At 40.4% G+C, this 27,621-nt stretch overlaps 2 protein-coding genes across 4 annotated transcripts in view; one reads left to right on the forward strand and one right to left on the reverse strand.

The window, feature by feature from the left end:
* Positions 1 to 27,621, forward strand: part of LOC148388310 (adhesion G protein-coupled receptor D2) — a 91,584-nt gene that overhangs the window by 45,146 nt on the left and 18,817 nt on the right. The window contains exons 24-26 of one of the 3 annotated variants that reach the window (XM_088393677.1): positions 8,011 to 8,168; positions 9,909 to 9,950; positions 10,392 to 10,551. In XM_088393677.1, coding sequence (XP_088249803.1) covers positions 8,011 to 8,127 — 117 coding nt within the window. In that variant the 3' untranslated portion in view covers positions 8,128 to 8,168; positions 9,909 to 9,950; positions 10,392 to 10,551. Of the gene's footprint in view, positions 1 to 5,163; positions 5,257 to 8,010; positions 8,169 to 9,908; positions 9,951 to 10,391; positions 10,552 to 27,621 lie in introns of those variants that run through there. The other 2 variants (XM_088393681.1, XM_088393682.1) reach the window with 2 other exon arrangements.
* Positions 8,906 to 27,621, reverse strand: part of nr5a2 (nuclear receptor subfamily 5, group A, member 2) — a 53,130-nt gene continuing 34,414 nt past the window's right edge. The window contains exon 7 of the mRNA XM_088393685.1: positions 8,906 to 10,543. Within this exon, the coding sequence (XP_088249811.1) occupies positions 10,296 to 10,543 (248 nt within the window). The 3' untranslated portion in view covers positions 8,906 to 10,295. The remainder of the gene's footprint in view (positions 10,544 to 27,621) is intronic.

Genomic DNA, 27,621 nt, shown 5'->3' on the forward strand with positions numbered 1-27,621 from the left:
GAGAAGAATGATATTTCCGTGCGCTTTAGGTGGGTGGGAGTGGGTGGTATGGATGGACAGATGACACCCACATCCACCTCCACTGGAGAGAGGAAGTCCCTATCAGAGCACAACAGGAAAGAGACAGAGAGAAAACAAATGTCTTTTTGGACATTAAATCCCTTCCTTTTTGGCCCACTTCCCCCACGATCCTTTTCACCCCCCCAGCACGCTTGAACCAGAATTTTAGAGGACAGAGTAATCGATTAAGCGTCTTGATCTCTGTGCAGAACAGTGCGTCTCTATTTGTTTTTATCGATCCTGTTGAAGCCAACCTGTTTTGACCCAAGTTCTACTTTTCAAGTAGCCATACTCCAGAGATCCACCGGTTCAGTGTGAACATGGCAAACCTAAACACATTCTCCAGCTTGCATTAACTAACCTCACAACTCACCTTGTTGTCATGCAACCTATCTAATGTTGGAGCAGGGTCTTTTTAATGGCATCAGGAAACATCAACTGCTTCCTTTCTGAACACAAACATCTTGCGTGTCGTGTTTTTAAACTGGGCAATACCAAATGGACTTCTATAGAAATTATTATAATTAATGAAGTTTTGTGTACATCTCGCATATATTTGTTGCACTTTTCGACTCACCACTACAAGGTGTGTGTGTGTGTGGGGGGGGGGGGGGGGGGGGGGGGCAAAGATACGACTTCCTTCCCATAGGCGACTTCCTGTTTATGTCTGAATGCAGGTCAGAAGGGCTGGACAGTTGTCCCTGCCTCATTGACTGACTTTATTCCCTAAAGGTGACACCAGGCCTGCAAAGGCAGGATGTTGCAGCACCCATCCTTTACTAACAAAATCCTTTTTGTGGTATACATTCTCGAGCTGCAGGTCATAACCCACAGAAAGCGACCGAGTTTCTTCCGGAGGGTGTCTGGGCTCTTCCTTTTCAGATATACTGAGATGCTTGGTCATCAGGGAGGGGTTCTACACGTTGACAGCGCCCAGATGAGGTAGCTCAGGCATTTGGTTAGGATGCCTTCCGGACAACTCCTTGGTGAGGCATTGTCCCAGGAGGGACGACTCAGGACACGCTGGATAGACAAGAAGCCACCTGTCATTCCAATACAGTTCTCCCCTCTGTGTAATTCATAACAGCCAGACAAATTGGCTATGACCTGGACAGGTTTGTGTTGAGATGTTATACCCAAGCCTATAAACAGCGTGTTAGCTACCTGCTGTCTGCCGCTCTATACTCATCCATCTTTGGCTGGTATTGATTAAACTGATGTGCAGTGCCTCCGTGTCCATGCTCTCGCATCCCACAGCCTCTTTCCTTCATGTACCTCACCTAATATCCCGTCTGTAGCTTGTTAGGCACTCTCTTGTACTCACTCCCACTGAAAAGGCTTGTTGAGCACCATGAGCTCCGTAAATGGATTTTCTTTCTATCTTAAATTGACAAACGTGTTTTCACAACATAATTTGTCTTTGGGGAGATGTTTTTACATTTGTGCGTACCGTATTTTCCGCACCATAAGGTGCACCTAAAAACCTCCAATTTTCTCAAAAGCCGACAGTGTGCCTTATAATCAGGTGCGCCTTATATTTTGGACCAATATTGAGCCACTACAGCAGGTGTGTCCAAAGTCCGGCCCGCGGGCCAAATGTATATTTGTACAAAGTTTTAAAATGGGCCATTCATTGAAGGTGCACCTTATAATCCGGTGCGCCTTATAGCGCAGAAAATACGGTAATTTGCATCATCATAATCATCATCATTTTATTTGAAACTTGTGTAGATAATGTTTGATCTGGTGAAATCCAGTATAAGTAAGTTAAAAAGCACTTTTCATGAAGGTATAAACTGAACAGCATTTTAAAAATATTAGTGATTCATAATTAATATGGTTGAAATTCAGTCTAAATGAGTTATATTTGAATCATAGCAAGACTAGGTTTATCTTAACCAGATTCTCAAAAGTGAAAATCCAGGTGACTCAAAGATCCCAAGGTCCTTGTGTATGACCTAATGATTGACCCAAACATGCTGAAGGGATGTAACCAGCAAATATTCCCATTGGTCCAAGCTCATGTTTTTCATAGCCATGCTAAAGTCTCTGATGTTACAATGTTTGTAGCTGACTTTGGAAATGGACCGTTCCTCTGTAGAGTCCTCAGTCACTTGCAGAAAGTGTTGTTGTCCCATGAGAGGTGTGGCAGACTAAATATTCACAATGAAGGTTTAGGAGCAGCTGTTGGCCTGTGAAGGGCTGCCAGCAGTTGGACTTGGTGTTCCGAAAGACAGCAGGAGAACTAAAAGTAGCAATGGAATAAAGGAAGGATGAAAGCTCCATTCAAGTATATTTTTGCATGTAGCGCACCACAATACAATACTATATCATACATATTTATTTATACTGTAATGTGAAATTTTGCTTTTGTTTATCAGTATTTTAGCTGGTAGTCATCACCAATCTGTTAAAAATTATTGGTTCATTGATGATATCCAAAAAAGAAGCATATCATCTTTCCTTCATTATTATTTTCTTTATTGACTCATTGTCGAATAAAATTAGATAGATAGATAGATAGATAGATAGATAGATAGATACTTTATTGATCCATAAAATACATAAATAAACAGATAGACAATATAACATCGGACACCACAAAAACAGAGAGGAAGAGAATATATCTGATTAGATTAAACAGATAGGTTATTAATACTAATTAATAGTAAGATTAAATAAATGAACAATTAATAAACAATAAACTGTATCATGACCGTGATTTCTTGCATGTATTATTTGGGCTTCCATTTTTCTGTTATTTTATGCACTCACGCAAAAGCATGTGACCTGTATTGCTTCCCTTAGACCACATGTGTTAAACTCAAGGCCCGGGGGCCAGATACGGCCCGCCACATCATTTTATGTGGCCCACAAAGACAAATTGTACATCAAATTCGTGTGTCATTACTAGAATTGCAAATTGTCTTCACTTTTAATAATATCTTTATTTTTTAATATTTGACCAGTTTTTACTTGTCTGATTTGAAAACGAGTTCGCTTTTACTGTATATAACAGGAGGTACGCGTACATTTGTTTGGGTTGACAGTCATAATGGCCCTCCGAAAGAATCTATGACTACAATGCGGCCCACGAAAGAAATGAGTTTGACGCCCTTGCCTTAGACCTACAGTGACATAGCTGGTGAATAAATGTTATGTGTGCGAGTGCTAAGGGCCATGCACGTGATGGCTGACGGTCCAGCTCTCTGTTGATTATACCGCTCCCCAGCAGTAGGTCACACAGATCAAGGGTGTTTGTGCTCCTGTGGGACTTACAAAGTTCTGGTTTTATTGGAGGCGATCTGAGGCCATCACATATCTCCAATTCATTGTGCGGAATCTGTTTTTTTTTACTGTGTTCATTCATTTTGGAATGAAAGAACATGCACTGACCTCCAGCATTATTGTACAAGAAAGTTTCAAAGGGTTGAGTTATTTCATTATCGGTCAATTCAGATTTTTTTTTAAACAAGTTTTTGGTATCTGACCAAATGCTATTGTGCTTCATCATGATACAGTGTTCAATAACACAAAAACTAATTCACCAAGTATTTTTAGCTTAATTATTTTGTAATTATTTGAGTCATGAGAACTTTAACTATCCCTTTGTTATGGTAAACTCTCAAAATATATATTAAAAGTGACTCACTATAAATTATGATCCAGAGGCTAAATAGCTGAAAAAGTTTAGTTTTGATCTTTTCTTGTTGATCCAATGGCCACTGATACGTAAATACATTTAATGGGTTCTGTTAATATGGACCTTTCTTATGTATTGTATCACGGTTTTATTCTTTGTTATCCATTTCTTAAGTTATATTCTTATTTTATATTTCATTTGATAGAACACAAACAATCCAGAAGCAACAATAGAGCTCAATCCCTGCTAAATATTTGACTGCGTGGATATTGTTAACCAATTATATTTGGTGTAAATGTTAATGAAATATTATATATTGACAGAAAAGCAATCCAAACTGATGAACAGGCAATTTCTTTGGAGGAGGCAATAAGAATTTTTTTTCCATGACAAAATAAATGTCATAACATTTTTTATTTTTTATTCCATCTTACAATTTCCCACACTCTACAAATGAAAAGCAATGAAAGAAATGCTTGAACAGCCTATGACATTTTCCACGAGTAACTTTTGAAATAATCGAGTAATTAAAAAAAATATTTGTGTCAAAATAGGTTTGCCTAATTTTGGAGAATGCCCACTTACGGAGAATTATAGAAATCAATGATGTAGTGTGTAGTGAAATTCAGGTTGCCGTTTTCTTACAGTCCAGACCTCTTTGTAGATCTCGCAGGTTTGGATTTGTTGTTTTATTTTGGCACTGTCGAGGCAAAGGTCAAGATTCTATATACAGTGAAGCATTCACCTTTGCCACTCAACTGAGCTCTGGCAAGATTGAGCCTTTGTGTCCTGCGCTCTGTATGTGCTGGGTTAATTTTTTTCCACAATGGAGCCAAGCAAACACAGAAGGAGGAGTGCCTGAAAGTGTGTTTGCGCGTGCGTGCGTGTGGGCGTGCATGTGTGTGTTTGTTTTTAAAAGACATTGGTGCAACCATTTTAACAAAGCAACTCCTATTGAATTAGATGTTCTAACCCCCTGCTTGCTAAATGGATTCCTGAAGTGGCTGTAGTTGGAGGCATTCAATTGGATGCAACCTTGAGTCCTTTTTTTATGAGCTCTGTCGGATTTAAGTGCCAGTATAACATGAGCACTGAATGTGTGCTCCTTATTTTTTTTAAATTGAAGGCTCCCCCCATTGTATAGGCAATTAATGAAATGTTGGCAGCGAGGTTCAGGTGCTTGAAAGTTGCATTTTCTTTCTGCCTCTATCGCTCTCCTTTTAATTACTTATAAAGGATAATTATCAGGGAAAAAATAGTCGGCTTCCTCTTTATGCACAATGATGTATAAAGCATGCTTTGAAATGAAACGGCAGCGGCCTTCAAACCATTACATTTCCAAACCTTTCTATGTTTGTTTAGCATGCCATAGTGATGGTTTGGACTAACAATGGCGAGTGTTCCATTAACAATGCATGCCAATTCATTTCATCTTTACATGTGTAAACTTTGTCCATCAGGTCGCCAAGCTATAGGTACAACTGCTGCTTGGAGTGATTTGAAAGTTGGCTAATTGCCTCGCTGAAGACGTCTGCTGTTTCTCTTCAGTCTCGGTGAGCCGTCATCATTTTTAACATGAAGGAAGATTATAACGCATTTTATTATAGCGCACTCAGTTAAAGTGAGAGTCTTTATCAATAAGAACATTTTGATAAAGGCTGTTTAGTGTTACAATTCTTAAGTAGCAATCCAAAGCCCCTCCTACAGTTGTGAAATGTAATTTCAAGTTACGGCTAAGAACACATTTTCACACTTTAAATTCATATTGTTTTAAAACCTACAAAAAATAACTTTTTTGTGCAAGTAATGCAGACAACTCTGAACGGTAAAATTTTCAGCATGAGAGTGATGATGGTAATAATTATAATAATAATAATAATAATAATAATAATAATAATAATAATAATAATAATAATAATTTGTAGCCGAAAATCCAATGTGACCGTGTAAAAAGTAGACATGCGTAGTTCATTGCAAGACTCAGAAAAGTCTGTGCCCGTGCTCTCTAACATTAAGTCTGATTTTGGGTACCGTATTTTCCGGACTATAAGTCACAGTTTTTGTCATAGTTTGGCCAGGGGTGCAACTTATACTCAGGAGCGACTTATGTGTGAAATTATTAATAGATATCATTTCACATGTTATTTTCACACAAATCCGCATGAGGGCGCTCTAGGCCTGTGGAATAATTCGAACTGCAACTGACAATGAGTCTGACGTAAGCCACGTAGAAGAGGAAGCGCTGCATATTCTACTTCCGGAGTTAGCGGAGTTGTTTATAAGTGACACCAAGGATGAAGATTTTGTTGGATTTAATGATTTGGAGTGACACAGATGGTTCGATAAACTTGTTAGCATGTTATTCATGCTATGGTTATTTGACTAACTCTTAATATGTTACGTCAGGCACGTTCTCAGTTCTTTATGTGTTTATGTAATGTTAGCATACCGTACCGTTCAGCCTGTTGTTGCCTATTCTATTTATTTTTTAAATTGCCTTTCAAGATGACATGTCTGTTCTTGGTGTTGGATTTTATCAAATCAAGTTCCCCCAAAAATGCGACTTACGTGTATACTCTGGTGCGACTCATATATGTATTTTTCCTCTTTATTATGCATTTTATGGTTGGTGCAATTTATATACTCTGGAGCGATTTATAGTCTGGAAAATACAGTATATATGGGTGTATTTATGTCTTAAAATAATTTTAAATTATGGCTAAAATTGTTTGTATTACAAAAGGCAAGTTTTTTTTAAATTTTTGCCCAATTTGTTTTAGTTTACTTTTTTTACTGTGCACACATTATATTATAATCTAATCCAGCTAAACCTTTTGTAGTGCATTTTTCCAAATCAAGTATCCTCACTCATCTGATTCTCAACCAATCTGGAAATTCACTTCCCAAGTGGAATTTACTTCTTCTTGTATCCCCATTTGCTATTTGTGTCAGCCTGCTACATGGCCATGCAGGAGTCATGCAGGCGCATCTCAGAAAGCATGAGTGACGAGCTTCCAGAGTTTAAAAGCTTCACATAGGACTGGCAGACACAACTTGGGGCTGTTTGTGTGATGGAAAGGAAAGCCTGTTTAGAAATTGACAGCATTACATGTGTATGCCTGTGTGTGTGTGTGTGTGTTTGCGTGTGTGTGTGTGCGCGTGTGCGTGTGTGAGTGATGTTGAGTGTAATGTTGCTTTCGGCAAGTTATTTATGTGTTTTTTCTACCCCCCCTTTTCTCTCGCCATCTACTATGTGGTTATCTTTGCACTCGGTCGGTCTGGAGCTGATGTCCACCCTCGGGGACGCACACAGCATGCATTTCTGAATATTTTCACCTGAGGCTGCACTTGTTAGAGTGTGTGGATAAATTTATATACATTATTTATACAAATTCAGAGCGAGTGAAGGCAGGCAGGTTGAACGCATTTATGGACCAAGAGGTCAGGCTCTGCAAGCCAAGCTCAAAGTGAAGCTAGCTGCTTTTCCAGCTATGACTGACCGGCATGCATTATGCTGCATGAAAACAGATCTATCAGATGATCACTCAATCCTTTTGTGTTATTGAGGGGGAAGGAAAATCGTTCCGTAAACCCTACAGTCAGGAAAAAAATAATGCCACTCACTGGCAAATATTGTCACTTGCTGGTTGGTTTGTACTGTATGTCACTTCAGAGTCACAGGTTATGGGTCCGAATCTCAGCCCCAATCGTTGCCTCTGTGAAGTTGTCATTGCAAGTTTTCTCCATGGACCCAAGCTTCAAATTTTAATTATAATAATGTACCATATATTTTGCACAGTCAGGTGGTATAGGCTGGAGTTGGCCTTGAATTGGACATATTATATAAAACGCATAGATGGATGCCCAAGCTAATTTGACCATTTACGTGCTACTAGGATTGTTTCATATATCAGAAAAGGGGAACTGTAGAAGTAGTAGTTCTCTGAGTTCAGCATAGATTTTCTTTATGTATGCCAAAATATTTTTAAGGTAATGTGGATTTGAGTCACAAACTTTCCTCCATTATCCTGAGTCATTATGGACATGCATATACGGGCAGACTGATGAATATTATTAATTATAATTTTGCATACATAATCTTGTATCAGATGGCAAATTCTGTTTGTGTTATTCATGAACTTGGTTTCTTTGGCTCCTGACTGTTTTAACTTAATGCTTTTGATTCTTCTGTTTCTTTAAAAAAAAAAAAAACATTTTATGCAATACACTGTACATTGTTAGTATTCATACTAACGACCTCCTGTATTCTTGAATGCAAATAAATAGTCCCACCTCCTCCCACACAGGCCCTACCTCCTGCACAAGTGGAGGCATCACCAGCTGATTGTAGTTTCCACATCCCCTTGGAGCTCGACTTTACTGCCTCTTGCTTCTCACCTAGAAGAAATTCAACTTCATCATAGAAGGGCCTGACTCCTCGAACGAGGACCATCATATTGAAATTGTAGGATCAATCTTTGTTTGTGTGTGTGTGTGTGTGTGTGTGTGTGTGTGTGTGTGTGTGTGTGTGTGTGTGTGTGTCTGTGTGTCTGTGTGCGTGCGTGCGTGCGTGCCAGAGACAATTTTTTTTTAGCGTCTCCTGACCTTACCTAATGACAACAGGGATTAAACATTTGTCTGAAGTCACTTTTTAGTCAGTGGTCTGTCTCTGTACTGTGACAAATTAACACTTTAATGAAATAATAGAGCATCTTTGTGAACCCTTTGTGTGTGATAATGTTATTTACGTACATACGTATATATCTTTTGTGTCTTAGAACGTCTTTACGATGCTCTTTATTTCTCATGTTTGTTTCTCATGTCACTATACACTCATTTTACTATACACCCTTTATATACAACACATCTGTGTATATTATATAAAATGGTTTCACTTTCTTGTGTTTTTAAAATTGTGTCATGTGTCAAACTTCAAAAAGAAAGAATTGAATCCATGATAACTTGGCATCTCACAATGTATGTGAATAGGGCCAGTCTGCGTCGAAGCAAATGGTAATTTCTTCTGAATTCTTCAGCCCTTTTTCCTCCCCGATTCTGCTGTAAGACTAAAACCATTTAAACAACGTCGTCTGGTACAAAAAATATATAATTTTTGTTTTCTTCAAATTACATTCAGATCAGTGTATTGTGCATGTAAAATTGCTTCCTTGGTTCCCAGTTTGTGAAAACAAAACAAGAACATTCGACTGTAGACAAATTTATTGTGGCGCCGAAACCTCACGTCATGTAACACAAAGATGGAACCCAAAAGACGCAATAAATTATCTTCATTATTAAGTGTAACCAGTGACATTCTGTACATCAAAAAGGTAAAGCACTCTAAATAATGAATAAAAGTTGTACAAAAAACTGGAACAAGAAACTGAAACCTATACAGCAATACTTAAGAGACAGAGATGTTTGAATGCCAGCAGACACAAATGAATACTTTATGTGTGATTCCTTAATGATTTTAGTGTCTCACGACATAATTTAAGTACTGATTAAAACTAAAATTAAAGCACTGTACACACAACAACAAGAAAGAAAGCAACTATTTTCAATGTCAATGATGTCATCTTTTTAGGAAATCATTGCTTTGCAATTAATGTATCATCACATTTGTCTCCCTTATTACCACATGAATGTAAACACCTGTAATTATTCTTTTTTTGTGTGTTAATTTTACAACATTAATACTTTATTTATATATATTTGTACATATTTTCATTCACATCTGCACAGTTAGCTAGCATGGTAATGAAATAAGGCATGACTCACATAACTGTGACATCACAATATTTTTTTTCAGTTTTTTTTGTTTTTTGCATTTTATTTTAAATAATACTGATTATAAAGGTTTTGTGTAATTTCCTTCATCTGCAGCAAGCTTTGGTCTTTCTGGGCAAAGGCCGGCTAGAACCACATCCAAAACCACAGTTTGTTTTGTTCCATTATTTTTTGTTTAATAAAATTGTAAAATTAAGTGTGTTTTTGCAGGAAAAATGTCAATATGCTATTGTTTTTGCTGATATTAATAACTATATGTATTTAACATTTGACCCTCTGAAGTACATAGAATGACTGAAAGGGGTGAAATAAGGACACCCACCAAATTATTTCTCTTACTGGAGTAGTACTGTTTTGATCATGGAGGGACATTTCTTTCTTACCTTAACAGTCATTTCTCACATTTTTTGGTCAGGTCAAGCTGCCGCTGCTGTATCCATGAGTTCAGTGATCGCAGGTAAGGAGTCCGCTTTGGTCGACCACATGAATGCTTGTCTGTACAGTACCAACCAGAGCTAAAAGAAGCATTTAAACACAAGTCCGCATCCTATACAACGGTCTTTCTTAGTCACTGTTGTTATAAACATTGAGTCTTTAAGTTCAAGTGTTCCTCTTGGTGTCCTGTGTGACTACACTTCTTTCCTCTTGTTCCTACGTGTGCACCCTCAGTTTGTGCAGATTTCTCGAGTTTTTACACAGCTTTCCGTCTTTACAAAATCAACACAGGGCTGAGGTGGATTTAAATAAAAACACTTTGGGCTGGAGCCTCACTCCTCACGAGGTGTCCAGCAGATGTTCCCGCCTAAGCTCTCTTGGCATGGAGCATTTCAATGAGCAGATTGTTGCAGGGCACGTCGCCATTCAGGTGTTTGTAGTAAAGGTATTCTTCGGCCTGCAGGCTGATGGCTCGAATCTCTGGCAGCCGCAGGAGCAGCTGACCAAACTTGTCTGTTTGCTGCGGGTAGTTACACATGACGTAGTCCAACAGCGCCGCGTTCACCTGCTCCTGAACGCTCTCTACCAGGTGGAAGTTCTCCAGATTCTTCACATCTACGCAAGTAAGAAAAGACAACGTCAGAGTCACTGGATTTTTCATTAACCACATGACCATTGCCACCATGTCCTACTAAATGCAACAATGTTGGTTCTCAAACGACATCTCTGTTTAGCATGGCATTGTGACGATAATGCAAAGCCAAAAATGAGTCACTCATAACCTCATTTGTTGAATTGTTTGGTTGTATGACAAAACAGGCTACTTCCCATTATTTTGCTGAAAGCTATCTCTTGGGACTACTGTGTTGAAGGAATCAGGTGAAGGCATTAAAAAAAAGGGATGGGGAGAGAAAAAAAAAAAGGTCCTCCTGAGAATCAATTCCCTTGAGTCAATAAATTATGTAGGGCAGACTTACAGCCATCCTTTTTTGTCATATCAAAACAATGTCATAATAAATAAGTGACTTCCCTAAGAAGTGAACATTTGCAGAGTGCAACAAGAGTGCTAGTGTTTTAGTGTAGATTCTTTCCTTCATTGTTGGCTCCTGATGCAAATTCAAACTTTAACCCCCCAAATCCTACCTGTGTGTGCTGCCACAAGCAATTTTCCTTGGAAATAACAATAATAAGCTCACTGGGGGCTCCTACAGATTATTGCAAGACAAGTGGAAAATGTGCTAAATGGATAATGGTGGACTACAGCGGTGTGTATTTGTCATGATCACGAAGTGCAGGGCTGAAGAATTTTTAATGAGATGGCAAAGCGACTATCCCATGTCTGTGTGTGGGTGTGCGTGTGTGTGCGAGATCCTTTATTAATATATTTGACCTCAGGTTGGATGTGCTTATACAGGCTAATGGAGAACAACAGTGTGCCTGTTTCTCGTTGACACCTCCAGACACACACACACATGTGCAACCATGGAATAAATGCACATATACTGACATCCCTTTGCATTCACTTGATCTCTCTTAATTCCCAGACATATATATGATTAGACGCTAAGCCTTGGAAATACACTCTTTCTCCTTCACTAGCATTGTATTACTCGCTAACACACCTACACGACTCAGAGCATTAGCAGGGAGGAGGGAGAGATAAATCAGCAGCTAATGAGCTCTAGAGTATGAGAAGCAGTTCCCTCAAGGCATTTCCATCTATGATGCACTCTACCATGCTATTGCAATCTGTATGCATGTGTGTCGGTGCTTTTGTTGCATGTGTGAGCTGGTGTGCATTGTGTGCATGCTCACCATGACCTCTGTGTGACACGGCGAGGGGCTAAATAAGGCCAAGACGAGGACAGGAAAGGGCTGTGTGTGTGGGGGGTGGTAGGAGGGGGTGACAAAGAGGGACTCCAAACATACACGACATGCTTTTTCCTGCTGTCACTCAGCTGTGTGAGTCGTGGCCACACTTCTGAAACAGCGTCGGCGCTGATGCCAAGCTCTAATGAGGACTTACGTACACTACAGGCACGAGTGTTGCGTAGGGATGTTATATGCAGGTCAATGTGGAATAGAAAAATAAAACATTTACAATGATGCATGAAAAAAAGTTACTGATTTGCTATAAAATGAGATAAAAAGCTTACTTTCTTTTTTCAGATCTACCAGTCAGATTTGAAATGACGATCTATATTTGGAGTGTGTCTGTGGAAACTGTTGTCCGTTTGTCTAAAAGAACATGTGTGAGGTCAGAGGTTACAAATGTTGGACCCCAAAGAGAACCTGGCTCACAATCTCTGTTCAATTCATCCCTGGGGTGTTTTTATCCAACCATGCCTTTATGGACATTGCTTTGTACACGCTGGAAGAGACAGGAGACTCCAAAACTGCTCCAGCCAAGCAGGAGGCATAAAATAAACTTATACAAAATAGCTAGCTCTAGCTCGATCCTTTGATAATTGATTAATACACAGAATTTGTCGGGCAAATGCACAAAAAAAATTGTTCCATCGACCCTTCAGCCCTCTGACATGAGATCTTATAATTACACAAAATGCAAGTATGTCACATGGCCTTCTAAAATCTAGGCACCAAACGTTTAGTTTCATATCCCCAAAACAATGTCTGTGTGTTTTATAAACTGCTATCTGATGGTCATTGCATGACTGCCATATTATTTGTTTAGTGTGATAGAACCAGCAAGCGAGAAAACCAATTAGCGAGAAAAACCACTGAGCTTCTGCAACAACATGGCAACATGATAACTAAGATGAGACGGGCAGCATGTGCGCGCGCGTGCGTGTATGTGTGCATAGATAGTTGGGGGAGGGATTTACTACGAAGAGTTAAGTATGTCTCTCTGTCAAGCTGATTAGGGCGAAATTGAGGCAAAAGGACCACATTTTAATTGCTAATTATCAGTAGCCCTTTTGAAAAAATAATGAATGAGGGTCTCCATATGAGGGGTTTGCTTTTTGTCTATAATTTGCAAATGTAATGAATACAAAAAAAATATTAAAGAACAAAACCTCAATTTTTTATGTGGTCAAAATAAATTATATTTACATAATGAGTGAGAGAGAGAATAAAAAAAACACAAATCAAAAAGCAAACAGTTGATCACAAATCTCCAGACAGAGTCAGGTCGAAGCATTAAGTGTGCTAAGTGCTCTCCTTTTTCTTCACTACCTCCCCCTCACCTCAGCCACTCCTCTCCCCCCCTCCCTTCCTCTTCCTCTAACTCATCGTTCAGTCACAGTGGGACTAATTATCAAAAAAATTTTTACACATTAAACAGCCACAGTTCATCGCAGCGCTGCGTCCGAATACTCAAATGGAAACCCTGAGGTCCCGCAGAATACATTGTTCCATTTGACGGGTGATCACACTGAAGTCAGTGACCTAATGAAAAAGCACAGACACGCACACAATTCTCCTCTCCGAACCCGCTGTGCCTTTTAATTAGACTTGAAGACTAGACGTTACCACGCTGCAAGAGTGTGTTTTTACTCTGTTATACTGCCCCCCCCCCCCCCCCCCCCCCACACACACACACACACACACACGCTCTCTCCTCCAACCTGCCCAAGGTAACACACACAAACTGTTACAGTGAAGCCTTTAAAACCGAATACATTCAGTTCCGTGATACTGGTCTACGTACATATGTCAATTTTTAGAGTTGTCAAAATGAATTGACTAATCGACAATGATCAAATAATTATCAAATTAATGGATGACTATTTAAATCATTACGTAATGAGCCACTGTTTAACTTAAAATTGTCCAAATCCTCTGATTTCATCCTCTCACCAGTCAATATTATATGGTATCTGTCCTTTATAAAAGCAGCCTCATTATATTTTGTGTTTAATCAAAAAAAAAAAAAAACATCTGCTTTGACTTTGGAAAACAATCACTGAACCAGTAACTGAATCAATTTCAAACAGGTTGGTGAGAAGAGTACATCAATCCCTCTCACAATATATTGCTTAATTGTCAATTGTTTTTTAGCACTAAATAAACAATTGGTTCATAAAGAAGATTTCGGTTTTGTAATACATTTTAATGAAAAACAAAATGTCATTATTTTATTCCATTGATGGAATAATCGATTATAATCGATTCCGAAAATAGTCAAAAGTGACATACCTATTAAGATTAAAAAGGAAATTAGAAAATCAATCGTTAACACCATTAGAAATGTTAAGGCAATGTTGTAGATAATATGTTAACATTCTGGACTATTGACATCACTTTAAGAATTATTTTAATTCCACAATATGTAACTTTAAAAAAAAAAAAAGAAAAATCTATCTGACAGTGTTTAACTGTTATACTTTTGTTGTCGCTACAATATAAGCAAAACATCCACGTTATCTTCACATATTTTTAGACAAATTCCTGAGAAGTAGAATTCTAGTTTAGACTTTCCACAATACTGGTTTTCAACACATGAACTGATTGCTACTATAAGGCCACTTTGGCCTGGCACAATTTCTCAGAGACAATAATTTTTACTTCTTCCTTCATCACACAACAATTTACCGTCATGACTTCCCGGTACGAGCATCCACCTGGCAGGGTAACATGACAAAATAACTCAATGTTCTTTCACTTTCAGTGTCCCAAATCAATAAATGTCCGTGTCATATGCTGCCGATTCACTCCTTTCAAATGTCACAACATCTGCTTCCTTCTGGGTTTCAAAACAACACATAAAAGCTGGCGGGCCATAAACAGATATTGAGTCAAGCGCTGTCAGTAAACCAGTAGACAAACAAGTGACTTCCGCCATCAGGCGCTGGCCTTCCAAAAGGCCTTTTATACGACCCTATCAAAGCTGGAGCACCTTTTACTACAACTACGGCACTTTCAAGAGGACTTGAACCAGAGTCCGGGCCTCTTTATTGCATCCCACTTGTGTTGTTATCAGCTCAGCAATGTCCTGAGCTACTTTATTCATTATTAATCCATCGAGCAGTTTGGCTCCAATCAGAAAAGAGGGCGGGAACAAACGAGAACCTGATAACCGTTGATTCTGAGTAGGTTAAAGGGACCAAGTCAGGACTGTGCAGCTACATTTGGTGACATGTAGTGGTGTGTTTTCATTCACGTCTGCATCTGTGTGTTTGTACATTGGCGCTAACAAATAGAGCAGCAGGGGCAATCAAAGCAAATAAACTCATGGGACAAGGGGCAACAGCCGCATGGTTGATGTCATCGCTTAAGTAGCTCACTGAGTTATGGGACAGTGCCCTGATCCATTAGTTGAGATTGTGGTAGGATATCACAACATCCTTCACCCCCAGCTTGACACTCACACTACCATAAACTTGTGAGACCAACCCCATACACGCACGCACGCACACACACACATGCACATAGAGTTGGACAACATTCCCCTCAGCTCCCATCAATACTCTACTTACAATTCACATGAACATGCACCTTTCCTTAGCAGGAGATCGTGCTGCGCCATTAGGCCATTAAAGATCTTTTCTATTTATGCTTGCCGGCAAACGCGTTGCACCCTGGAGAACTCAGCACACTTGTTTTCCTCCGAGTCCCTTTTGGGGAATTCCTTTTCAACCGGATAAAAACCAGGGCTACGGCTGGTGCTGTGTGCGGTTCTTAACAATTAATTGGGTTTCTGTCAGATTCAGTGCACTGGAGACTAATGGGATACACAGACATGCTCAGTACACGGGAAGAGATTGAATCATCTCATTGAGCTCTAAGCAACTGAATGTTGATGTTTACGATGAAATAGACACTTATCAATTAAATTCTGAGCACTCAATTAAGAATTGGTGAATGATAAATCATCAGCAATGGTCAAAAATATACTACCACTAAAAACTGAGTGCTCCGAGTAACACCATAATGACTGACATCAAAATGCATTTGTGTAGTAGGTCTAAGTGTTCACCTCACCCAGTGACAGTGTGAATATGTCTAAGTGCCCTGCGATTAACCGGCAACCAGGCTAGGGAGTCCTTTCACTCTAAGTCAGTCGGGGTAGGCCTCAGATCACCCTGAACAGGAGAGGTGGTCTGGAAAATAGATGAACACTTTAATTCCCCTCTAACTGTGACACAAACATATGGAAGAGGCTTGATAAATTTAAAAAGTTAAAGTTAAATACCGTATCATAATTTGGTCTTGAATAAGATGCAGTTTTCTTGGAGTAACCAGGAAATACTCCCTAATCTCACCTTTTGAGCCTTTTAAAGATAAATATTGTGTGTTATTTTCAGTGGAGTCTGACCTATCACGACTATTTGGGAAAACTGACAAACAGCCACAAGTGCCCTTGAAAGCCCACATCTATATTTAATAGGCTGTAAGAAGCTGACAAATATCACACTCGGACTTCTTATACATTCAAGAAAAAGCCTCATTAAGCTCTGAACACAAGCTATCCTCTGCTGTGATTCTCTCATTGTGCTGGTTTACAGTAATTTACTGTAGGCACATGCCCTCCAGCTAATATCCAGCCCATTGTCCAGAGGCTGACGATCCTCCGCATGAGCAATAAATAATTACAAACGTCTCACACTTCCTTTCTCTCTCACCCACAAAGGGTATTTGTCAGCATGTCAAAAACAAATATGAAGGCTCAATTTGTCTATCCAGCCATCAAAAAGTCCCGTTAACCAGTCAAGAGATGTGTTGTCATGAAGCTTTGAAATAGAACTGAGTCAAGTCCAGTTGGGGATGTACGTATTAGGTTAAAGCTACAGTTTGGCTGACAACATTGCTGTTGCTGTTAACAGGTAGCAGTCTGTTCTGTTCTGTCGCCCAAGGACAGGTCGGTGGGCAATTGAGAGGGGTCAAGAGATGGAATAGAGGCAAAAGTGCCTGAGGTGTGATAAAATAAACAAGAGAGAAGGCGCTCTGTGCAGAAGAAAGCGAGAGAGAAGAGCTTCCTCATTGTCTATGCTGGCTGCAAGGTGCATGGGGATTTGTCCTGAAGTGAATTTACTTGCTGGATCAGATGCTCCTGTCTTAGCTTTGCTCCAACAGATGGATTCACCTGGGAGCTAGCAGTCTGAAAAGGATGCATTATTTCAACATTTATTTCATTGCTGATTTTCTGTTTCGTATGATTCCAAAATTGGCCGCCAGGTGGGTGAGCAGTGTGCACGTCTGACTCACAGTTTTAAAGTTCCTGGTTCGAGTCTCAGTTCTGGTCTTTGCTTCATTAGCATGTTCTTCCAGGTACTCTGGCTTTCTCCCATGTTAAAAAACATGTATCTGAGGTTTAATTAAAACTCTGAATTGAGTTCAAAGAAAATATTACATTGTCTCAGGATAATGAAAATCAATTTGCCCGAGGTACACTCAAGAGTCACGAATCAGCAAGGAAGCCACTTGCTCTTTGAGGTCCTTCTCCTCTTCCCCCTCCTCACCTTCTTGACCCTACCCCCCAACAGAAGCACCTAAAGGACCCTTCTAACTCACCTTGCTAATATTATCGCAACTATCCTAATCTTCTAAAGGACAATTAGGTGCAAATGCTGTTAGTTCATGACAGGACAATGAGGTCATAAATTTTACACGGAACGCCTCATTTGGATTAAACAAAAACATTAGATTTACCTCAAGTGTAGTGAAATTCTTTTCACCGAGACCAATATAGTGGCAGATGATATTGTCGTGCTCTCTATAACCTTGTTTACATTCAGTGCACTTTTGCGCCCCTTGGCTAATTATACACAGGGTTTGTTTAGTAGCTGTGGGAGGGCTTGCCGAGTGGAGGGGCAAGTCAACCTTTCTTGTTTATGATAAAGTGACAGAAAATCATTGGGGGGTCAAGTACCTCGCCCACAATCCCCCCCCATCGCCCCCAAAACTCCTGCAGCAGTCGGTAAGGTGCCTGTTGTGGGAAGCCTCCCCTTTAATGGTCTCATTAAAGGGCCCGTCTCCCCGTCAATAGACGCCTCTTATTCTTTTTCTGACAAATTTGAATTAATAATTCAACGGCAAGTGCCTGGGGATGTATATTTTCGGCATGAAGGACAGTTAATCCATAGCACCCCACCCCCTTGCTCTTTCTCTCTCTCTCTCTCTCTCCTTGCTCCCCCTCTCTCATTTCACGACCACTTTCTCTCTTTGCCCGTCATTCTCTCTTGATGATGGAAAGCAGTGGGTAGTGCTGACTAAAGAGAGTGTGACCATATTTTCCACACTCCTTTCAACTTCTTTGCTCTCTGTGTGATTTTGGTCCCCTGTCACATGACAAGTGGAGTCAACTTAAGTGCAAATTGCTATATGACCGCGGCCCTTCCAATCCGGTCACCCTACTATTCTTGTGTGATGACATGCTTGCACACCACTTTCTATAGCTTAAAAGTATGCGTACTTGCTCTTTGGATCTTTAGTTACAAAAGTAAAACTGATTTTTTTTTTTCCCATAGTGGACTCAAAAATGTAAGACTAGAAAGCTTAAATCGGATAAATTGTCAGAGGACTGATGAACAAAAAGCCCAAAACAATTTGCTGACCACATTACCCACAGCTGCACCATAATGAGATTCAAAGCACTTATGTATATGTGTTCAATCAGATATTGCTTATTCCTCATCTCGGTTCTGCTCAAATATTCGCATGAGATCCAAGTACCGTATTTTCCGCACTATAAGGGGCACCTAAAAACCTCCAATTTTCTCAAAAGCCGACAGTGCGCCTTCTAATCAGGTGCGCCTTATATATGGACCAATATTAAGCCACTACAGCAGGCGTGTCCAAAGGCCAGCCCGCGGGCCAAATGTATATATGGACAAAGTTTTAAAATGGGCCATTCATTGAAGGTGCGCCTTATAATCTGGTGTGCCTTATATATGGACAAAGATTTAAAATGGGTCATTCATTGAAGGTGCGCCTTATAGTGCGGAAAATACGGTAATGCTTTTTTTATGCTCTCATTGTTCGACCGTCCTCCACAAAGATTCTATATGTACAGGACACAAGTCAGAATTTTATTCGGCTCCCATTTACATTGTTTTGCTGTGATAGTATAATCTGAACATTGCTATCTCCTTAATTATGAGTTTAGGATATTTTTTCCCCTCAATATCACCCATGACCCTGTATTTGAACTCACTCAATTATTGCAAACAAAACAGTTTTATTAAAAAAAAAAAGGGGGAATAAATTGTGTTAATGACAATGCATTTCTAGGTGGCAGTTCTACCTGCATACCTACTAAAGAGGTCACTGACTCTGTCCCATAGTTAATCTTCAATCATTTAGGAAGACAAGAAGAAAGTTTCCAGTTAGGGTTTTTATTGAGTTGTTCTATGTTTGTCAGTTGTCATTGTGGAACGTTATGTTTGAATTTACTGGCATGCCGTGTAATATGTATCGTATCAGTGACTGGTGGCATTAAGGCACTGCTCATCGTTGTCGCTCAACTTTACTTTATATTACATCTATTATTTGAGTTAGATTTGAAATTATTTGATTTCGTATGACTTATTCAACAGTTGTTTGCAGCTGCTCATTAGACTGCTTTCATTTTCAAAAAAAGTCAATAGGAGAGTTAAAGCGGATGTGTTTGTTTGTGTGTGTGCAGACAGTAGTCATGTAGCTTTGTTGCTAAAAATATCCAGGATAAGAAAAGACCAATAAGGAGCCGTGATGGGTTGTAGGGGGCAACGGCAAGAGAGCGGGGATAGGAGAACTCGGGCCAGTGAGCCACGGCACCTGTTGGATCATCTGCACTTTAAAACATTTAATCACTGTCTCTGGTTACACACAAACACTCACACACACATCCACACAAACCACAGCATGCAATCACAAAACCTTAGAGCCCCTCTGTTCTCTGTCTGCTTAGAGGTATCTTGTAACCACATTGTTTAAAGGAACTGTGGTATTATAGCAGCCACCTGACCACCGTATTACCAACACCATAGTTTGAACACATGCTTGTGTACTGTGCTCAATCGTACAAGAACACAATGGCTGACAAGCCACATGCCTGGCAAGACTGCCATGCCGAGCAGCTCCATTTATGTAGTAGGTGAATGTACAAGTTTATATGTTTACACCCCAACTTGAATACATATGACTTATGTTTTTTAAGTTTAAGAACAGCAATCAAATTATATAAAATATGTGAGATACTAGAGACACCGGTGGTAAGGGATGCCGTCAAGCTGAAGAAGGAGTCCTATCGGGCCGTTTTGGCCTGTGGGACTCCGCGGCTTCGGCGGTTGCTGAGGGAAAAACCCGGGCGTGGGAGGAGTTTGGCGAGGACATGGAGAATGACTTCCGAACGGCTTCAAGGAAATTCTGGTGCACCATCCGGCGTCTCAGGAGGGGTAAGCAGTGCGCCGTCAACACTGTTTACAGTGGAGATGGCGTGCTGCTGACCTTGACTCGGGACGTCGTGAGTCGGTGGGGAGAATACCTCCTCAATTCTACTGACACGCCTTCCATTGTGGAAGCAGGGCCTGGAGACTCTGAGGTGGACTCTCCAATCTCTGGGGTCGAAGTCACTGAGGTTGTTGAAAAACTCCTCGGAGGCAAGGCCCCAGGGGAGGATGAGATCCACCCAGAGTTGTTAAAGGCTCTGGATGTTGTGGGGCTCTTTTGGCTGTCACGCCTTTCCATCATTGCGTGGACGTCGGGGACGATGCCTCTGGATTGGCAGACTGGGGTGGCGGTTCCCCTCTTTAAGAAGGGGGACCGGAGGGTGTGTACCAACTACTGAGGAATCACACTCCTCAGCCTCCCTTGTAAGGTCTATTCAGGGGTGTTGGAGAGGAGGGTCCGTTTGAAGGTTGGATCTCGGATTCAGGAGGAGCAGTGTGGTTTTCCTCCTGGCCGTGGAACAGTGGACCGGACTTGGCAGGATCATTGGAGTTCACTCAACTAGTCCACATGTGATTTGTGGACTCGGAGAAGGCATTCGATCGTGTCCCTCGGGAAGTGCTGGGGAGGGTGTTTCGGGAGTATGGCGTGCCGAACCAACTGATAAGGGCGGTTGGTCCCTGCATCACCGATGCCAGAGTTTGGTCTGCATTTCCGGCAGTAAGTCAGATTCGTTTCCAGTGAGGGTTGGACTCCGCCAAGGCTGCCCTTTGTCACCGGTTCTGTTCATAACTTTTATGGACAGAATTTGTAGGCGCAGTTAAGGCGTTGAGGGTTTGCAGTTTGGGAACCTCAGCATTGCATCTCTGCTTTTTGCAGACAATGTGGTGCTGTTTGCTTCTTCAAGCCGTGATCTCCAATTCTCAGTAGAGCGGTTCGCAGCCAAGTGTGAAGCGGTCGGGATGAGGGTCAGCACCTCCAAATCTGAGTCCATGTTCCTCAGTCGGAAAAGGGTTAAATGCCCTCTCCGGATCAGGAATGAGATCCTGCCCCAAGTGGAGGAGTTCAAGTATCTTGGGGTCTTGTTTACGAGCGAGGGCAGGATGGAGCGTGAGATCGATAGGCGGATCGGTGCAGCGTCGGCTGTAAGGCGGACTCTGTACGTGTCTGTCGTGGTGAAGAGAGAGCTGAGCCAAAAGACAAAGCTCTCAATTTACCGGTCGATCTACGCTCCTACCCTCACCTATGGGTCGCGACCGAAAGAACAAGATCCCGGATACAAGCGGCCGAAATGAGTTTCCTCCACAGGGTGTCTAGGCTCTCCCTTAGAGGTAGGGTGAGAAGCTTGGTCATCCGGGAGAGACTCGGAGAAGAGCCACTGCTCCTCCACGTTGAGAGGAGCCAGATGAGGTGGCTCGGGCATCTCATTAGGATGCCTCCTGGATGCCTCCCTGGGGAGGTGTTCCGGGTGTGTCCCACTGGCATGGATGGATGGATGGATACTAGAGACTAAAATATGGTTGAAAATTTGAGTTAATGTAGGTTACTGGTAACTTGAGTGTCCTAGATGGACTCTGATTGGCTCACAGTGAGATAATAGAACCCTTTCCCCCCAGGTTATCTATAAAACACTAAGAGTAGCTTTTAAACATGATCAAATGCAATGGTAATACATTGGTACTGCTGAATATGAGTGAATAAATATGTAAATTGTCAAAAGTCGTATTGAGTGCTGTTAAAGGTTTAAATTAATTATTGTTACATGTTTCGAGAGTATGAGTTGCTTGTTATCTACCAATGAGCAACAGTTATGACTCATCATGAGCTAAACCATAGAGACATAAAGTAGCATATTTTCTCAGGAAATGACAGCAACAACACTTATTACTGTAGAGTCCACACATATAGAAGGGCTGATGATATACTATTCTCGTTTACAGCTTTAGAAATGATTCACAGGCTTCCTGTGTAAAAGCTGGGTGTCCATCTGTTTGCAGTTTTCATTTTAAACATTTCACCTCACACTGCCCTTTGTTGTACATCCTGTTGCGTTTTTTTATTTACACAAAGGTATTTGTTTGAGTTTCCTGTAATCCTGTCCTTGCAAGGCGGGATTTTATTTAAATAAAATAAAATAAAATAAAATAAAAGGCCCATGCACTGTATTTGGTAACGGGGTGACGGATTTTCCATAAGCTGGAGTCTTGAGCCTTTATGAGTTACACATTAGACTGGAGACCAGTCAATCAGAAAACACAAATGCAAACAATCACAATTTACCTTCACATCTATAGGCAATCTTTAAGTAACCTAGCAGGCATTTTTTTGGAATGTGGGACAAAAGTGGAGGATCTGGCGAAAATCCATGTGAGCTTGGTACAGAAAGGAGCAAGTGGGAGCTCAGTATCTTGCCAAGAGAAACTTCAACATGGTCATGGCCGTTGTCCTTCCCCTGATATCATGCCACACATATGACACGACCATGTAGTAAATCTAGACACAGTCATGTGTTTTGGATTGGTAAAAATCAAGTCAGATTTGTTAACCGGTGGTCTAATTTAGTTGGGAAGAATTTGGATTATTGTGGTTTGTAATGGATGAAGGATAGTTTTGCAGGAAACAAAACATGGACCAAAATATCTCAATTCCACAAATCACTAGGTTTTGATATGATATTCTGCAACATTCATGTTTGCACAATGTGGGCTTTCTTTAACTAATATGAGCCTGTTCACCGCAGGGCCCTAGGTAGCCCGGGCCTGTCCTTCCTGGCCCAAGCATGCATCCCTTGGCCGTTAATTGGAGTGGAGCGGGTTCCTAGGCAGTACAGCACTGGGACCCAAGACGTGACCACTGAGAATGTATTAGTATTAGCATTGCGGCGGACAGACCAGTACATAATGATAACCTGAAGCTTTGGCACTTGGGAAACACACTCACACATGTACACAGTCACGAAAACAAGTGGTGTAAGTGTAATACGGCCCCACCAGTGGGCCACTCCACGACTGGAGACGGAGGCGGTAGAGGGGTGAAATGAACTTGACTTCCATTGATCGGGACTGCGAGCACAGAACCGGGGGCGGTTTGTCCCAGAAGAGCTCCTGTACTGCTGCTCGGTAGCTCCTCATAAATGTTTGAAAGGCCTCAGCCTTTTTACATTCACACTATTTGGGTGAACGCAAGCACACACGGATAACAGGTTGGTCAGTGATGATGGTTGAGGGGATCAATCGTCATCTGTGGCATGTTGAGGTGTGTTTACAGTGTTCAAACAGGTTCAATATAAGTATTAGTATGCAGGATAAAAAAATGAAACTCCCACAACTTTGCACTCAGAGGCCCCCCTATTGGCCCCCGACGGCCCGTAGTGTTTTCAACAAATGATTGTTGCTGCCTATACCACTTAGAAAACACCTGACATGCCGGGCGGAGTATCCGTAGCTCCTAAGTACAAGCTGGCAGTGGGGGCCCTCGGCCTTATCCAGACGGTAATAAAAGTTGAGAATTGATTTTCTGTAGCAGCTTGTAACTGTTAATGTTGAAACATCAATAGCCAAAGCAAATGGGAGACTGAGAACACGGAGGGCACGGGCCTAGGCGGACTCTAAATCACAGAATCTATCCGTGCCGATCGATAGGACAGTAACCGCAAGTGTCCCTCTGCTTTCCTAATGTTTTATAATAAACTGACAGCCCGTAATAAGGCAGAGGGAGAATGGAAGGGAGAGATTGTGGGCAACAATTTCGCTGGGCCACGTTAAATCACCCCACAGGAGAGAACAGGACATTGTCAGAGGAATAGGAGGAGCAGGAGGAAGGAAGTGTCTTTTTCTTTTGAAACGCATACATGTAGTTGTTGTGCTTAAGTAGTAATTGTGTTTTGTGTAACCATGCAGGTTAGTTTCTATATGGACAGAGAGGTGCTTTCACAGTATTGAGATATGAAGAACAAGGGGGTGCTGCACATGTTATGGTCATGACTGAGTAGTGACAAAGTGATTATGACTCTTGCAAAACTTGCTTTATAACTGCTGCAACTGTATGCATTATATACACACACCGATGGTGCTCTAGTAAATAAGTAACACTGCTGGTAATTATGGAAGTTGTGGGAACGAACATGCCTTTAGGCATTTGAACTGCTAGGATACTAAAAATATTATCATGCTGAGTCCTATAATTATCAACACAGCGATATACGTATATGCATTTAATTTATTTTTAATATGTACAGTGTTTTTTGTAGATTTTATATATAAAGTGCATGAGGTCATTAATCATATTTGATATTCTTTATAAAAATGATTCAAGTCAAACTAAAAATGAATGATAATGACAAAAGAGTCACATTGTGAGACCGAACACTTCCTACTGTATGAGGGATGATGACGATTGATATAAAGCGAGAATAGTACACAACTAAAATGCGTCTAAAATGAACTAATATTTTTGGAGAGGCAGCATGTTTGTCTTTTCCTATCAAAGAAGTTGAATGAGTGAATGTATTTTGATGTCATTATTGCCTCTGACATCTTGACTTTTTTTCTGTATATTTTCTCTGTGCATTTTGGGTGACAAATATTTACATTGGTAAAATGTTTAACCATCCACATTTGATGTATACTCAAGAACTAAATCAAGTGGGAGATTCAGCTTCAGTTTGGAAAGACACAATGTGAATGAATCCTGAGAATCAGAGGTTTTTAACCGGTGAGGTGTAAAACAGAAGAAAAAGAAGATTGAGTGTGACTATCTCCCCACAACTACACACAAGTCAGCACAACAGGTCTTAATGACAATAGCCTGCATTCAGTAATGACAGCAAGCCGGAGCTTTTATTGCTTCATAAATTCTGAAAGCCTTTTCCGCAGTCTGATTACGCTGAATTCCCTACAAAGTGGAAGGTGCATTATATTTCTTTGGCTAAAACTGACAGAAAATAGGTGCAAGTATTAGGTTCATTGCTTTAGGGCATATTTCCACCTACTCCTGATGAGACGGAATACGAGAAAAGAAAAGTCTGGACACTCAAACTTGATTAGTTGAGTTTGGATCTGTCGGCTAGAAAGTTTGAGCGAACTGCGAAGGACTTTTTTATTTGTTGGTTTGCTGCCTCAGAATGAAGACTGTAGGATGCTGATGGCTGGTAAAAAGATTTGTTTGAAAAGTAGATGACAGTCCAATAGTTTTCAATCAGCATGTGTTTGCCCAGCACTTTACACGACAGTCAAAGCGGAGTGATGAAGAAGGCGATGTATTGTGCATAGATTGCGCTTTATTAGCCTTATACATAAATCTTTAGTGTACCCCCACTGCAATCACCACCACTGTATTTTCCATTACTGTTGTCATTGCACCAATCTACCAGACTCCGCTATATGACGATCCCACAATCACATCGGAGATGTGGCTCGCATAAACATTCAAACACTATACACCAAACAAACAAGGATTGATGTCACCTTTTGGCACTCTTTTTCTTTCTGTTGGAATCTTTTTCTATATTTAATACAGATAATGTATTAAACTGGGAAATAAATGTGCTGTATATCAATAAATGTTACAATTTAATTCCTGGATTAATCAAAGTAATTAATCATTGTCCAGTGGGATTCATACACCAGCTTCATCATCATCATCATCATCATCATAATCATCATCACCTAGTTTTTGGACAATAGGGTAGACTTTCTCCTATGCAATTCTGCCCAGCAACATGTATCACATGGTCAGGAAAAGTAATTCATTTTCATTACTATAACAGATGAAAAGTTTTATTAATTGTCTCAAATGACTTTTTTGACCTGTGTGATTTTTAAGCACTGCATTTGGAAGAGAATGAGGACAAACCTAAACGTCCATCTGTGAAAGTATTTTAGTTTTGCCGGCACAAAGCTAAGTGGTTGGAGTGTGTGATGTATAATTATATTTAATTGTCATATTCTGTGTCATGGGTGCCACTGATGTGTCAGACTTGACAAAAAGCGAGGCCTGAGGCAGATTCGAGTGAGCAAGTGCCATGGCGGACGCTCCAAAGACAGAGCCTTCATTTAGTTCAAGGATTATGTTTTTGATGAAATGGAAAATGAGAATTGCATCATGCAATTTATAGATGAGACACATCATCTATGATATCAACCTTCATCTGTCAGACATATGTAAGGTAGCTCTGCAAACTGTGAAGCTAGACTGGTCTGGTTAGCTCGACATTTTAGGTCACCAATAGCTGAAAATTAATGCTAGTTCTGCATTTAATTGTTTGGACAATTAGGACAATAAAGTGACATTACAGATGAGGTAATCTTGAAACTGTGCCATCCAAAATGCAATTGGAAATGAATTAAGCATTTTTTGACTTGCTTGACATTTGGTGACTTTCTAAGAATCATATTTTGGAGCAGATTTAAATCAGGATTGCTAAAGTTCAACAGTGAACATTGATAAGGTAAATCAATATAACTCCATACTGCTGAGTGCATTAGAAAAAGGGCAAAAAACTATACGTATGCATAAAATAACAAGTCTATTGCATTGCTTTTAATGAGGCTATACAGTGTTTTGGATTTTACATGCTCCATTATTTGGCCCTTACATTGTGGTCCCAGCAGGAGCAAATATTGAACCATTGCCATCTTCTTAGTATGTTAATCAATGCCCCGACGAATCCAAATGATTCGGTTCATTTCAGGAAATGAATATTTGCTGTGTGTATTGGGAATGTGGAATGGGATGGGCTGTATGAACAATCTGGTCAGGGATCAGTAGATTGATTCTGAGCAGCTCAGGCTGTTGCTTAATTGGGATCCACTTGACTGGGACTTTCGTGTTTTGCCTCTTGTTCACTATATACACAGACATGATGTGAAATGGAGATAGCGCACTGTTTTATCAAGGTCAGTCACACTGACCATGTTTGTTGTCTCGTCTCGTTTTGTTGTTTGCAGTGCTTCAGTGTGTGACAAAGTCAAGATGCGAAAAAATGAGGGAGCAATGATAGAAGTACGGATACATTAAAAATAAATAAACAAATAAATAAATACATAATACAATATTTTGTTATAGATATATGCGTTATAAAATGCATTATGTTCACCGCGGTTTATTTGAAGAACTATAAGATTAAAAAATGTAAACTCTTAAAGCTGTATTAATTTCCCAAGTTATGTGGAATAAATTTGAACCTGTCATAAATCTAAACAATGTAAATATTAGATTATATTAGAGACAACCCTCTGATTTATGCAGTTGTTCCTTATACCAGAATCATAATAATCCATATATTCTGACATGTTTTTTTTAAGGCAGCATTTTACAACTTCCACAAAGGCAAGACTTGGCACATAACGCTGGGTATGAAA

This window comes from Syngnathus floridae, chromosome 13, assembly GCF_059516105.1.
Source record: "Syngnathus floridae isolate MCC-2025c chromosome 13, RoL_Sflo_1.0, whole genome shotgun sequence".
NCBI classification, from domain to species: Eukaryota; Metazoa; Chordata; class Actinopteri; order Syngnathiformes; family Syngnathidae; genus Syngnathus; species Syngnathus floridae.